The 14,882-nt window shown below is 58.7% G+C and overlaps 1 protein-coding gene across 2 annotated transcripts in view; it reads left to right on the top strand.

Annotated features, from left to right (window-relative positions):
- Nucleotides 1-2,275: 2,275 nt before the first annotated feature.
- Nucleotides 2,276-14,882, top strand: part of TACC1 (transforming acidic coiled-coil containing protein 1) — a 33,166-nt gene continuing 20,559 nt past the window's right edge. The window contains exons 1-2 of one of the 2 annotated variants that reach the window (XM_050982867.1): nt 12,476-12,724; nt 13,207-13,319. In XM_050982867.1, coding sequence (XP_050838824.1) covers nt 12,543-12,724; nt 13,207-13,319 — 295 coding nt within the window. In that variant the 5' untranslated portion in view covers nt 12,476-12,542. Of the gene's footprint in view, nt 2,525-12,475; nt 12,725-13,206; nt 13,320-14,882 lie in introns of those variants that run through there. The other variant, XM_050982869.1, reaches the window with a different exon arrangement.

The following is a 14,882-nucleotide window of genomic DNA, read 5'->3' as shown; positions in this document are numbered from 1 at the left end:
AATCTTATTCCCCTGCTAGACATCTGCCAGAATGCAGTCCTGCCTGGGGTGTCAGCCTCACGTGGAGTTTTACGACACTCTGAATACCAATTATTTCAGGTCTTCCTGCAGCAATCTCTGCCCCAAAGGATGCAATGAGGGAACTGGAGCTAAGCTGAGACCACATCTGGGTGATTGCTACAGGTCTGGTTTTATCATAAGCTTTTTGGTCAGTGTGCCACTTGGTCCCTACTGCTCTGGCTTGGAGTGGCACACTCTGCAATCCCTTCACCCAAGGCCAGATGCCTGGGACCAGATCTTGGAAAAAAATTGGCAAGGTCAGGGCTGCAGCCAGCAGCTCAAGTTTCTGACTGATTTGCAGTGCTTGGGGAAGCTCCCAGAGCTGCAGCCACACCCCTCATCAAAGGTGGGATGCTGGGATGTGCAGGGTTTGGAGCAACCTGCTGACCAGCTGGGGAAGGCATGAGGATGAGGGAGGAGAAGAGGATGGAGAGCTGCAGGAAGGCAGAATTCCCTGGTTGGGAAATCTGTCTTCCCTGCAGCTCTCTGAGCAGCCTGGGCTCCTCTATGATCCTCACCTGGAGCCAAACACCAGCAGCACCCGGGGAAAGGCAGGAAAACAAAGGGGGAGGTGGGAAATGAACGTGGCCCAAGGCTGAGCTCGCTGACCGAGCTGTGGCCAGGATGATGCAACCAGGGTCAATTAAGCTGCTACCACACAGCCTCACAGGGCACATTAAGTGCCAATTTTCTGCACTGCTGAAGAGGTAAAGAATGAAAATGAGAGCCAACAGGAAGTTCCAGCTGGAGAGAAAGAGCCCCTTGGGAGATGGGAGCTGAAGGCTAGACTGGGGCCAGCCATGAGACGAGCAGGCAAGTGCCACTGCTACAGCAGCCTCTGAGGCTGCAGCAGCTGGGAATGCTCTCCTGCCCCAAACCCTGGCCAGAACACGGGCTCTGGGGTGCCAGTACACGGGGCTGGCAGCACGCAGAGCCAAGCCTGGCTCCCGTGGGTGCTGGGACAGGTGGGACACAGCAGCCACCCCAGCAGGGTGGATCCTCTGCCTCCTGCTGGAGGCATCGAGAGAGAAAAAGAGAGAAAGAGACGGATGGGAAGGGCGAGCAGACAGGGAGCACCCGGCAAGGCTGCAGTAATTGGGGCTCCAGAGCTGCCACTCCCCACCCTGCTTGTCCATGGAAGGTGCAGCAGGGTCCTTTCCACTCACTGCCCTGCTTTTTGGGAGTGAAGAGGGCAGGTTCATTGCTCTGCACGGATGCCGTGGGTCCTGGGGGTTTGGGAAGGGAATTCCGGGCAGGACACTGCGGGAACAGACGGCACAATTGCTTTGCGAGGGGAAGTTTCCCATCTGAGCGGAGTTTTCTCCTCTCTTTGGGAAGCAACACCCCTGCTGACGCTTCCCGAGGACGAAATGGCTGCGCGGAGCCCGTGGCTTATTCCCGCTCCTGGCGCTCCCTCTGCAGGAGCGGGCGGCTGCTGGGGGTCGGGAGGGGCCGGGGGTCGCTGCCAGCCCCCGCTCGCAGCCCGCACCAGGCTGGCACCTCTGGCACGAACCCTTCGGGGTAAGGCCGGGGGGATTCAGCGGAATGGCTTGAGCCGATTTCCGTGTGCGTGTCGCGGGCTAAGCCCTGCCCGGAGGGATGCTCGGGGACCAGGCTGAACTTTGGGGTTAGGCAAACTGGGGGGTGTTGGGGAAAGGGGGCGGGGAGGGGGCCTGCCCCAAGGGGGAGCGGGAGCTGAATGGGGACGAGAAGCTGCGGAGATGCTCACCAGAGCAGTACCTCAGAGCCCCTCGCTGGGGTGGGGCTCAGAACAAAACCTTGGGACCCTCACAGCTCCTCTGCTCCAAAATATGTCCCCAGACAAACCTCCTGCTGTCCCCACGGCCCCAGGGCTGCTCCCCTGTGCTTCGGGCGCTGCTCCGCTGCTCTGGGGAGCTTCGTGGCTCCGTCTGTCCCTTCCATGTCCCGCAGGCACCCCTGGGCTCCAACCCGCGGGCACATCCACTGCCCCCAGATCTCCTTCCCCATCCTTGCACAGCTCCGAACAGCTCCCCATCACCTCTCCGTGCAGCCCCAGCTCCCGCTCCCTCTGTAAGCGGAGAGGTTCCCACCCTCTCATGGGCTAGGCTGCCAAATTCCAGCCGAGAGTGCATTTTTACGGCATGACACCAGTGGGGCCCCGGCATGAGCTCCAGGCGTTCACTCGCCAGGCGCCGGTACCGGCGGAGCTGCGGCCGGTGCGCGGCTCTCCCAGCGCCGTGCGCGCCCCCGCTTCCCTCGCTCTGCCCGTGCGAGCGCTCGCCAAATATTACAAAACGTCCTCCTTCCTTCCCCCCCGGCTACAGGGCGCAGAGACACCCTCCGCCCGGCCCTCCCCACCCCGTCCATCCCCTTCCTTCCTCCCCGCTCCTTCCCAGACAGCTGCTAGGCGAGCGGCTGGCCAAGGAGCCCCGGACAGGTAGCAGAGAGTGCCAGAGCTTGGGACAAGTCTGCAGCTGCAAAGGTAGGAAGGAGAAGAGAGCTGAGGGCTGGGACGCTCACCCAGAGCTTGCCTGCCCAGGCTGGAGGGAGGAGGAGAGCAGGGACCGAGTTGCAGAGCTGTCCCAGGCTCCACCAGCTCCGTGCCATGGCAAACTCTGGGAGAAACCTTGGACAGCACAAGCTCCTCTCGCTCTGCCCTGCCGGGAGCCGCTGTCACGGCGCTTTCCCGGGCAGAGCGGGGGCACCGGCACCTGCCGGGCCGTGTGGCCACGCCGGGCTCTCCTCCAGAGCCTCCGGAGCTGGCCGGGATGCGATCCGCCGCCAAGCCGCTGTTGTGGCTCTGTTTGGGTTGCTAAGGAGGCGCTGCCGGAGCCAGACGGGATGATGTGTGCGATGTGTGCTGGCACGCTGCTCACGCCGCCTGCCCTCCCTCGGCACCCTCGAGAGATGCCACCAGAGCTCCGGGCCAGGGGAGAGAGGGAGAGGGCTCAGGCACAGCGCTCCCGCCCCCAGGCGCTGTGCTGCTGCTCTGCCGGGCACAGCTCGGGTGCCCAGGTATGCCCAGGTGCACCTCGGAGCCCGGTGCTGCCAGCCCCAGGCGGGTTTGGAGCTGGTGGTGTTCAGATGGAAGGCTCCGAGAAGGCATTTAAACAGCAGCCATGTGACAGACTGGGCTCTCAGTCCCAGACCCTGGAAACCTCTGCAGACCTCTGCCCCGGGCAGCAGAAGGGCTTGGCTGCCTCTTTCCCAGGCACATGGAAATTTCCATGGAATTAGCACGAGGATAATGATTACCAGCTGCCCCTGGCGGACCACAGCCGTCCTGCTGGCCAGCTCCAGTGCTCCTCGGGGTACAGGAGCCCCACCTGAGCTGAGTTCTGCTGCCAAAGAGTAGGACCTCACAGCTGGGGCACATCTGGCTGCTCTGTGTGACTGGCAGCCAGCCCTGTGGGCACCTGCAGTGGCAGCTCTCTGGGCAGGGTGCTGTGGCACTGCCTGCTGGTGGCTGTTTAAGGTCCTGTGACACTTGGCCCAGCTGGGAAGCAAAGCCTCTCCTGCAGCTCTGCTCACCTCCCAGGTGGGACTGGGGGCTGCTCTGGGACTCCTGGGGGGTTTGAGCAGCACCTGGCACTGCTCTAAGGCCGAGGCTGTGGCTCAAAGGTGGTGACACTGATCCTCCTGCTGTCCTGAGGGGCTGGGAAAAGCTGAAACAGGTTTTTAACTGCTAGTTTGTCAGGTTGAGGGAACTCTGGGGAGCGTGGTGTAGGACGTCACCATGCCCCCTCAGGGTTCTTGGATTTGGAAACTGGTTTTCTCTGCTGGTGTGCTACATAATTGTCACTTAATTTTGGTGCCTTCCCCCTCCTGAGTTTCCCTCCAGGGCCTGCCCGGAAAGCCAGCAGTTTCCCAGCAATCCCAGTGTGTTTACTCCTCACAGGGTGGGACCCTGCCAAGGAGGGTGGGGACTGTGGCCGAAATTGCCGAGCCTGGAGCCACAGTGTCACATGTCCCCACTGCGTGTCTCCGGCTTGCTTGGCATCCGTGGGCCCTGCCCGGATTTTTTAATGCTGGTTTCTAATGTGTGTGTGCTGGAGCCTTGGCTCCTGGTCAGATTCACCCCTCCAGTTTAGATCTCTGCTCCGACAGGATGCACTTTTACAGAAATGCTGAATTCCTGCCGCTGGGGAGCGATCCTCAGCCCAGCAAAGCCTCGTGGAAGCATTTTTTCATTTCTGGGATTCATCTCTGCATGCAGCATGCCAGCCTGGAGTGCAGGCAGGGCCTGGCAGCTCTGTCCAACAGATGCAGGTGTGTGTGTGTGTCCCAGCCTGGCCCAGCCTGGCAGGGCAGCGTTTCCAAAGGCACCGCTCAGAAACGGCTGGAGGAAATTCCTTTGAAACCAAAGGCACAGCAATGGAAGGGCCAAGCTGGATTTGGAGCAGACCTGTCCCTGGGCCACGCTCAGAGCCATTTCCTGATGGGTTTTCCTTCACCCACGTGGTGCTGCTGCAGTGCCAGGAGGCTGCAGCATCCCAGGACAGGGTGGCACCAGTGGTACAGGTGCCACCAGTGGTGCAGGCAGGTGCCAGCAGTGCCCAGGCTGCTCGGTGGGGTGCAGGGTGTGCCTGCAGCGCTGCCAGGGATTAACTGGCCTCATGCAGCTGGCAGGGCCCCACGCCACGTCCCACATGGCTGTCACCTGACTCAGCCCTGGTGGCCAACCTGGTGACCGGCAGCAGCCTCCGAGCTCTCCCCCGGCTCGCCGACAGCACAGGTAACAGTGGCTCCTACCGGGGGCACCTCAGGGCTCTGGGGGGGTCGGGCTGTTGTGGGAGCCCCCCTGCACGCAGAGGGGTCCCCGTGGGTGGGCATGGCTGAGGGCACGCTGGGCACCGTCATAGGCAGGAGAGCAGTTGAGCCTGGCAGGGCATTTTTTCATCCAAGCAAAGTTTGGTTGGCTTTTTTTCTGTTTTTGTTTTTATTCTTATTTAGAAAAGTGAGAGCTTTCAAGGGCATTGACACTTTTCTTGCCAAGAAACACTGCAGCTCCAGCCAGAACACCCTGACTGACAGGGGGAAAAAAAGAGATTAATATTCCAGTTTTCAGTTTCTCAAAAGTAAAAAGGCTCAAATGTCAGAAATGGATGCATTCTCAGGCACTTTAATTAAAAGTACTCCAACCAGGACGTTTCCTTAGCAGGGTCACCTCTGAGCTTTTAAAGTGTGACCTTAAATCTTCCTCCCATGGAGGGGTCTGGCTGCCCCTGGCATCGGGACTGGCTCTTTGGCTTCCCTGCCAGGAGATTTGGGAAGAGTCCTCAGGGGAGAAATTACACCAGCACTTTGTCAGAGCTTCTGGACTGAGATCAGGTGCCCTGGATGAGGGGCTCAGACTCCAGTTTCTTGTTGAATGTGCAGCATGAGAGGCTGTGCTGGGGCTGCTGAGAGCGGGTAAATGAGCAGGTGAGAATTTCTTCATGGAAAGAGTCGTCCAGCCCTGGCACAGGCTGGGGTGAAGTCACCATTTTTGAAAGGATTTAACAGACCTGTGGATGTGACACCTGGGGACAGGGGGCAGGGGCAGCCTCAGCAGTGCTGGGTTGATGCTGGGATTTTTCGAGGGTTTTTTCCAACCCAAGCGATTCCGTGCATCTTACGAGCCTAAATGAGAGATTTGGGACTCTGGGGGCTCTTCAAAGTGCAGTTTATTGTATACAAAATGCAGTTTATTGTATACAGAATGCAGTTTATTGTATAGAAAATGCAGTTTATTCCATCCAAGAGGTCCCAGCAGCCCAGGGTCGTGGGTGGCAGAGCTGTGCCCACAGCTGTCAGCTCCAGCTGCAGGCAGGCCTGGACACCCTTTGGGTTTGGTTACAGTGCATTATTTACTTTTCTTCGCTGAGCATCTTCATGCAGCAGAACCAATCTATCCCTGAACTATTATCTACAGCCTATCATAGCTCCTGTAGTTACCATACTCATGTCACTGCTCTCCAATCACTAAAGTCAGTGCATTACAGTTGAAGCCAGAAGTTGTTTCTCAGTTTTCTTGCAGTGGAAAACTCTGAGACCTTTTTCCTACTTGCCACATTTGCTGCCTTGTTTGCCTGTGCTCTCTTCCTGCTTGGTACAAACATCTTCTTCTTTGGGGTGGGTTTATCTTTGCTCTGAGCCATAAAACCCCTTCTAACCAACACACCCTTTGCTCCTTGGTCAGCCACTCAGACTGGCTCAGCAATTCTTTTCTTCTCTGTCAAAACTTGCTTCCACCTCTATTCCTTCATCAGACTCTACATTCAAAAATCTTTCTGCCAAGCTCACACATCTGTGAGACTTTCTGGTCAAACTTTCATCCTTCCCAACACATCTCTTATTCCCACAGTCACTGCCCCATGCTGTCACTATAGGACACAAAACAACACGACATGAACTTGCTGCTTTTTCTAAAGTAAAAAAGTGACTTTTATTTTTCTGACTCCAACATTTATAGATTTCTGAAAGTGACAGTGGATTGGAGGGTGACAGTGCCACCTCTCCAATGACACGAAACAAACCAACAGTCCATCAAATTTCTCTTCTATAAAAGAAAACAAACCAATAAGTTATTTACATAAAACGTGTTGGAAAATTCGTTACAAAAACATAAACATCAGAAGGCTTAGAAAAATCTTAAAAAATCAGGGTAACACCGTGCCAACCCCACATCCACCTGGCTCCTGCTGGGGAGGGTTTGGGGCTTCGGTGTCTTCTAGGGAAGGCAGAAAAAGTTTCTCTTGGAATGGAGAAAACCCCTCCCTCTGAATTATTAGAATAGCGAAATCAAGGGGCTCTCAGGCAAAGATATGGGAATAGGAATAACATTCCTTTACTAGTATGTAGAGTAAAGCAAACAAACAACAACTCACCGCCGGTGCGAGCCCCCCCCAAGCCCGGCCGAGCCCCTGCCCTCCCTCTTCTCTCCCTCTCTCCTCTCTCCCTCTCTCTCTCTCCCTCCCTCCTCTCTCCCTCCCTCCCGCGGGGGAGGGACGCGCCGGGACCGGCGGAGAGGCGGCAGCGAGCCCGGCCATGGGGGCGGCGCAGAGCCGGGACCCCCGGACCCCCCGGGACCCCCGGGCCCCACCGCGCCGGTGAGTGGGGGGGAAGGGGCGGCTGGCCATCCGGGGGGGTCCCGTTCCCCCCTTGCCACGCGTGGCACCGGTCCGGGCTCGCTGCGGTGGAGCGGAGAAGCGGAGAGTAAGGTTTAATTCGCGGGGAGAAAGTTCCTTTCCCCTCTGTCCCTCCCCTTCTCCCCCAGCACATTTCGCTCCTGATCCCCCATCCCTGGGGTCAGCTCAGCCCAGGAGGGAGGCTGGGCTGCCTCGGGACCCCCGGGTGGGAGCTGGTGGGGGTCTGTGGGCTGGGGAGAGCTGGAGCTGTTCCCCACCAGGGAGCACTGGGAACTGAAGGGGCGACACTGGCTGGGATCAAAAGGAAAAGTGGAAACATCTTATCTGTGAATCAACCAGAACATTGCTTAGAACAGACGTGTTTTCTTTAAGCGGGGACCCTGCGAGGCTGTGTGTTTGCAAACAGTGAGCTCAGACAAGGGAAACAAGCGCGTTCTGCCCTTGTCACTGCTCGCTCCTGCCTTTATTTCCTGCAGTATGTCCTACCTGGACATTAGAGGTGTTTTCAGGTGGAAAAGCCATCCCAGTGTTCCCTGAGTGGCTGGAGCTGCTCCTTTCTGCCTCGTTGGACTCAGCTGTTTCTCCTTCCCACCTGTTTGCTCCACCTTGAGCAAACTTTGTTTTGTTCCTCCTGCCCTTTACCATCTTCCTGGTCCCCTCCCTGTCCTGGCTGTTGTCCTCACTCTTTGCTGTCCCCGTTCCTGCTGGTCTCCCAGGTTATGGGTTAGGGTGCTGCCTGCATTTCCCAAAATGACTGATTCTGGAGTAAACTCAGGGATCCAAGGCCTGACAAACACCTGATAAAAGCATTCCTGCCACATAGCACAGATATTTTTAGCAAAGAGAGCAAAGGAGCTGAAGGGGGAGTCAATAAGCTGCATGATGAAGGCAGCTGCTTGTGTTCATCCAGCATCAGTGTGGAAATGGGGCTGGAGCCTGCTCCTTTTGAAATGAGCTCGCACCCACACGAGTGCATCAGCAAGATTAAGCTGTGCTTGGCATTTTTAAAATGCAGGAATAGCAGAGCATTCATTATCCCATCGGTCCTTTTCAGTGCAGCCACAAATGTCTGTATTTATCCATTTGCTGGCAGTCTGCTGGGGAAAGGCAGCTGGAGCCCGGGGCTGGCTGCTGGTGTCCAGGCTCGTGTGTGACAGTTGTGTCCTTTATTTCTATTTCTGTAGCGTTCTTTTGATGGAATGTGTAGCGATGGGAACTGTCACATCCCAGGCTGGGGAGGGTCCCGGGGGAGCTGAGCTGCTCGGCAGAGCTGTCCCACTCTGGGCATGGCTTTGGAGCTCGGGGGCGCTGCCACAGCGGGTGACACCTGGCTCCCTGTGTCCCACCGCGGGTCCCGCTGTGCCACCCGGGCTCCCTCTGTCCCACCCCGGTACCCGCTGTGCCACCCGGGCTCCCTCTGTCCCACCCCGGTACCCGCTGTGCCACCCGGGCTCCCTCTGTCCCACCGCGGGTCCCGCTGTGCCACCCGAGCTCCCTCTGTCCCACCGCGGGTCCCGCTGTGCTCTCGGGCAGATGGCAGAGCCCGAGATGGGAGCAGCTTGGTTTTGTCCGCCTTGAATTCCAGGGCATTGGGTGTCTGTCGTTCTGCTCGGTCCGGGCTGTGCCCAGAGGTGTCCAGGCTGGGATTCTGCCGAGGTCAGGAGAAGCAAAAGGAGCGCTGCCCTCCGGGCCCGGAGAGCTCGGCAGCGCTCGAAACCCATCCTGGGGAGCCCTCTAGCGAGAGCAGAGCCCGCCGGGCTCCCGGGCTGCCGGTGTGCCCGGGGCGTGCTCCGGAGGGCTGGCACACCTGGGGCTACGTCGGGATGCTCCGGGATGCTCCCGCACCTGGGAGACACCCGGGATGCTCCAGGTGCTGCCGCACGCAGGAGATGCTGATCTCTGCTCGATAGAATAGGTTGGAATAAAATGCAGCCACAGAAAAATGCTCCTGAAACGCCTCGGACCTCCTCTGCTGCCGGAGATAAGTGCTCTGTGGATAAGGTGCTCATTACAAGCTGTGGGGAGATTTACACAGCAGTGAAATATGGATTTGTGTTTTTTGCCTGTGCTGATCTCTGGGTTGTCGCCACCTTCCCCTGCTGTCCTTGTGTCCCATCCTGGCGTTGCCTGCAGGGGGCCGGGCCCTGGTCCTGGTGCTCCCCTGCAGAGGAGCAGAGAAATGAAACCCCACAAAAGATCTGTTTCTGAGCTAGAAATGTCAGCGCTGGCTGCTGTGCCGTGCCCAGAAAAGCTTCAAAGCCAGAAATAGGTGTTCTCCTGCCTAATGAAAGGGCTGAGCAGGGAAATTCCAGGTGCACGCCTTCCTCTGGCCTGGGGCACTGCAGCTCCAAGCCAGGTGTGGCTTTGTGGTACCTGTTCCTCAGCGTTATTCCCTGTGCCCTTCCTGGGAACCGAGGTGTGGGGACACTGAGAGGAATTGTGCGCACTGTGTTTTTGCTGCCAGACTGCCAGCAGGAAGTTCATCCCCAGCGTGAAGGGAAGGTCCATCTGGATGAGGGCTGTTATCCCTGGATGCAGCTGGCTTCCTGCAAGGATAAACATGAAAAGCTGAGCAAGGTTTTGCTTCTTTTTGCAGCTTCTGTGATGACAGGGCTCTTCTAGTTCCAAAATATTTGGGGCTCCTCCTGTCCTCTGTGCAGCAGGGGCCGCTGGAGTTCCCCTCCTGGAAAGTGCAGGCAGTGTGAGAACCGTGGGTGGGGTTTTAGGCAGTTCAGCCCAGCCTCTCTGCCAGAGATGTCCGTGGGCTGCACATCCCTGTCCCTGAGCCCTGCGTGTGTGCAGGGCTGGGCACGGTGACAGCAGTGAGGGAGGTGGCAGCGGTGCCAAGGACAGCCCGTCCAGCTGCTGCCTGTGTGGGCTGCATCTCTCTGCCAGCTTGGAAACTGCTGGCAGGTGTTTTTAAGCAGGTCAGCATCCTCCCTGCTCTGCAGAAATGTGTTTGCTGATTGTGCCAAGCAGCGTTTGGCAAGCAGAGCCTCCGGGGTGACTGACAAAGTCAGGTTATCTCCTTGGTGGTGATTTGCAGCCAGTGCTGCTGCCAGGCTGGGTCAGGTGCCAAGCTGGAAAATGCCACTCGAGGCATTTCCTTAATTGCTCCCCGGGAACAGCAGGTGGAAGCAGGCTCTGCCCCTGCACTGCTCTGGGATCTTCCTGCCCCAGGGCTCTGCAGTCCTGCTGATCCTGTTCCTGCCGGCTCCTTCCTGGGGTGCTGGGTGGGATTGGGCTTCCTGGCTGGATGCAGTGTGTGTGCACTGCCTGCACAAGGACAGCTCCTGACGCTTTCCTGCTCTGCTGTGCCCCAGTTCCCTCATCCAGCAGGTCACACACAGCTCCTTCCCTCTGCAGCAGAAGTGGCTCGTCCCTGCTGCTGCTGCTGTGCCAGTGCTGCTGCTGCTCCCGCTGCACTCGGCTTTCTCCATCCCCTGTGAGGTCCCTGCAGAGCTTCTCATGGGCTCCTTGGGTTCAGGGAGGTGGGAAGGGGAAGCAGAGGCAGGAGCAGGATGAGGTCAGGCTGCAGCGTGTTGCTGCAGCGTGGCTCACGCTGAGGATCTGATGTAAAATTCATCTGCAGAAATCAGCTCTGCTGCTTTAGAGCAGGGAAGTGGGCTGAGCTCTGCTCACGGCAGCCATGGGCAACAGGATGTGGAGCTTCTGCTTTTGCTTCAGACTTGTGGTTTTTTGCTTCAGACTCATGTTTTTTGGCTAAGCTTCATTAAGAGTCACGTAGTCCCCTCTTGCTCGTGGTGTCCTCTACAGCAGCAGGGCAGTGTGCAGGGTCCCTTGTCCCCCTGGGGATGTGGGGGCCAACGTGGTGCAGGGGCTGAGGGGTTCCCTGGGGCCCACGTGCCTCTCCTGCCACTGACCTGTGCTGGGAACTGGCAGCACCTCAGCTTTGAGTCACCCAGAGAAGTCTTTGGGGAAGCTTAGGAGTGTTGTGGAAAGGGGTAAGAGATTTTCTTTTCAAGAGGATGGGGAGTGAAAGCACACAGGAATGACACATATACCTAATAAGGACACCAAGAGAGGGAAGCCTGGAGAAAGGATCCCTGCAGGGAGGTTATTTGAGATGCTCAACAGTGAGAACTGAGCCCTTTGAAGCTTCCACAGAGGCTGGTGTTGGAGGCAGCCAGACCAGATGGACAGGTCTGCTCTGGCCCAGGGGCCTCTCTGTCCATGCAGAGGCATTCCCAACCCCCAGAGATGCCTGATGACTCACGGGGAAGCCGTGGGCTCAGCCTGCCATGGGAGCTCTTGGTGTGGTCAGCGAGGGCCAGCAGCGTTCTCTGCAGTGGGCCAGGCTTGTTTCACAGCAGGACAGTTGTCTGCCACTCCCAAGGGACCAGGGTAAACCAGTCAGGGCTCCAGGGAGCTGCCAAATGTCACTGCCTGTGACAGATCTGCTGCAGAGCCGTGGACATTGCTCCCAGTGCTGCAGCACGGTGTCAGAAATGTTATCCTCCTCTCTCTAGCAAGCGTGTGGGAGGTGATGAATTTGGGAGTGGGAGCCCTCGTAAGGGGAAAAAGTTCCTGAGGGAAGTTCCCGAGGGAGGCCAGCAAGGTTGATTTCTGTGGGAACTGCTGGCTGTTATTTTTAAACAACAATAGTTTAATAAATAAATAAATAAACTTGCTGCCACGGAAGGATATAGCATCAGCCAGGGCTTTTGGGGCCTGCATTTCCTTGGAAAGTGGAAAGGACAGGTGTTTCCCTCCCCTCTGCCCCTGCCCGCTGTGTTTGGCTCCTCAGCTCTGGGAAGCCCCCTTCCTTGGGGGAACCGAGTCTTCCTGGGGGGAGTGAGGATTCCTGGGCGCTGCCCGCCCCCCAGGGCACTTCCCCACCCTCGTGGGGTCTTCTCGGGCACGTCCAGAGCGGAAAGAATCCGTGTCAGCACAGGTGCAACCAAATCGATGTGGGATAAACCGCCGGGGATCTGGTTTCACAGTTCCCTGCCCTCTCACGCGAGGGCTCCCTGTGGCGGGGGGGAAGGCAGGGCGTGCCCAGGGGTGACAGCGACGTGCCCCGGCCCCGCCTTTGGGTAGAAATTAGAGAATTTAGGAGCTCGCATAGGAGGGAAAAGCAGCGGCTGTCACCCTTAGCCGGGAGGGGCGGCGAGCCGGGGATCCCCGCGTCCATCCCCGCGTCCATCCCCGCGTCCATCCCCGCGGCGGGGGCTCCGGGAGGCGGCGGGGGGGCGCGGGGTCGGCCCCTCCCCGGGGCGGGCGCTCCCCGCCGCCAGTGGCGCGGTGCGGGGGCGGGCGGCCCGAGCGGAGCGGGGCGCGATGGGGGCGGCGGCGCGGCCGCAGTGAGCGCGGCGGGGAACGGAGCGGAGCGGGCACGGAGCGGGGCCGATGGCGTTCAGCGCCTGGCAGATCCTCTCGCCGGTGCAGTGGGCCCGCTGGACCTGGTCGGCGGTGCGGGGCGGGGGCAGCCCCGAGGAGGGGGACGGCGGGGTCGGTGCTGCCGAGGAGGATGATGATGATGATGAGGAGGAGCAGGACCCGCCGGCGGGGGGCTCGGCCCTCGGCTTCAGGCAAGTCACTCGCGGCCCCTTCCCTTCCCTGCCCGCCCTCCCATGCGGGGCTGCGGGCGCGTCCTCCCCGGCCCTGTCCCCATCCGCCCCTCGCTCGCTGCCTGGCTGCCGGGGATCCCGCACGGCTCCGGGGGCTGGGGGGCCGGAGGATGCCGGAGCAGCCGGGCTCGCTCCCCGCGGCCGTGGGGGGGTGATGCTGCTGGGGGCTGCGTGTCCTTGGAGGCCCGTGCTGTGTGCTCAGCCCTGGAAGGACCTGGCAGGAAGCCTCCCCTAGGGCTGGGGTGCACAGGGCGCTGCTGACGATGATATTTCACCTGCTCTCCCTTTTCCGTTTGCTAGCGTGTCCCGCTGGACAGGAGCGAGTGGCCGCCCCGGATGCCCGCGGCCAGCCTGGGGCCTGGCTGGACGTGTAGGCGCTGTGGAGGATGTCAGAGGTAGCCTTGAAAGCAGTAATTCCTCACTCTTTTCCCCCCCTTCGGCAGCTCGGACTCCACTGATAATTTTGAGACCCCTGAAGCAGAAACACCAGCCTGCTCGCCACTCAAGGAGTTCTGCGAGCCCCCGGGATCGCCAGAGTCTGAGGCCAGGAGCCCAGGTAAAGAGCCAGCTCTAAAGAGTGCACCTTCTGCTCTTGGTGCTCTGATCCGGGGGCAGAAAGGCAGGGTGGGGTCAAGGAGTAGAATTCTCTGACTTTGAGTAATGCCTGGCACACTTTTGGTGGTTAATGTCCTGGACAGTTCAAATGCCAGGGTTGGGCTGGACGCCCCACAAAGAGCTTTGATGGGCTGACTGGGAGGAGTCCGAGGGTGCTGTTGAATTACTTTATCAGTTAAACGTTCTCTGGCACTTCCTCTGCAGCCTGGGGGCTGCCCTGACTGCTGCTGGCTGGTGGGACCTTACTCATGTGTCACTCACCCCTGGCTCCTGCACAGGAGTGGCAGGATGCCAGGTCTGTGTCCCCCAGGCTGGTCAGTGGTAGGGATTTCATTGCACAGGCCATTTCTCCTTGGAGTTAGGTGCCAGGTGTCCTCACTCAGTAGCTGCTGTTAAAGATGCAAGGGCTCAATGCTGCCAAACCCCCTTTTTTGAGAAATTGCAGGGGATATGCTCTAACTGTGTGGGGTTTCCTTTGCTGCTGGGTCCTGAGCTGCTTTGCAGGTTTATCCCTGTGTCCCACACTGCTGCTGCTCTCCTGAGTGTGGCTCCCCATTAGCCCATGGCCTTCTGAGGAGCAGCTCCCCAGTGTCTCCATTCCCTCCTCTTCAGGGTTTGTGCTGGTGCCCGTGGCTGATCTTGGTGTTTATCTCTGGTTTTGTGCTGCTGGGAGGAAGCTTTGAAGCTCTGGCACTGCTGCAAGAGCCCACGGGGGGATTATCAGGGCAGGGCAGGGTGGCTGGGCAGTGCCAGGGTGTTTGTGAGCCCTGGGGTGCTCTGCAGGAGCCTCTCCAAGGCACAGGGCACTTTGTGGTGGCTCAGGCAGTCCTGGACAGGCCATCCTCAGCATTCCCTGCCCTCTCAGTGCTGCAGACCCTGCTATGTGATGTGCAACCTTGTGCTTTCCTTCACTGCTCGCAGCAGCGGCTGGGAACTTTTTGTGGGGCTGGTTTCAGAGCACGTGGGCTTGCTCCAGACCTTGGGTCCTTCTGTGCAGAAGCCCAGGCACTGGATGCTGTGGCTCTCCATCTCCTGTGGTATTGTTCTGCTTTAGGGTGGTCCTGGGTGCTCATCCATCCCCGTGGAAAACTCATGTTTGTCTGCTGTGATGGAGGGAGTGCTCTGTTCGTGCTTCCAATAATCACAGCTCTTGGAATAATCCTTTTAAGAAGGGTTTGGGCATCTTTACTTTGGGGATAATGCCTGGGAAGGTGGGGGGAGAGATAAAGGCTTTCCTAGCAGGTAGGAGGATCATTTCTGGCACAGCTTAGGGAAGCACATTGCTGCAGACTCCAGGGTGTCACTGTTCCCCTGTGTGCCTGTGCCCCTTGTCCTGGGATGAGCAGCTCCTGCTCAACAGTGAGGGAGTATCTGCTCCTGCACACAAAGCTCCCAGTGTTCTGGAGACGGGGGCATGATCTCCAGCAAAAGCTGTTTTTCTGTGCTGGCTGGCAGAGAGTGGCATGTTGGGGCCAGCAGAGCAAACTGGTGCCACCACACTTGG

This window comes from Serinus canaria, chromosome 22 (genome assembly GCF_022539315.1).
Source record: "Serinus canaria isolate serCan28SL12 chromosome 22, serCan2020, whole genome shotgun sequence".
Taxonomy (NCBI): Eukaryota; Metazoa; Chordata; class Aves; order Passeriformes; family Fringillidae; genus Serinus; species Serinus canaria.
Note: the sequence above shows the minus strand (reverse complement) of the source record. Positions and strands in the feature narration are given on the sequence as shown.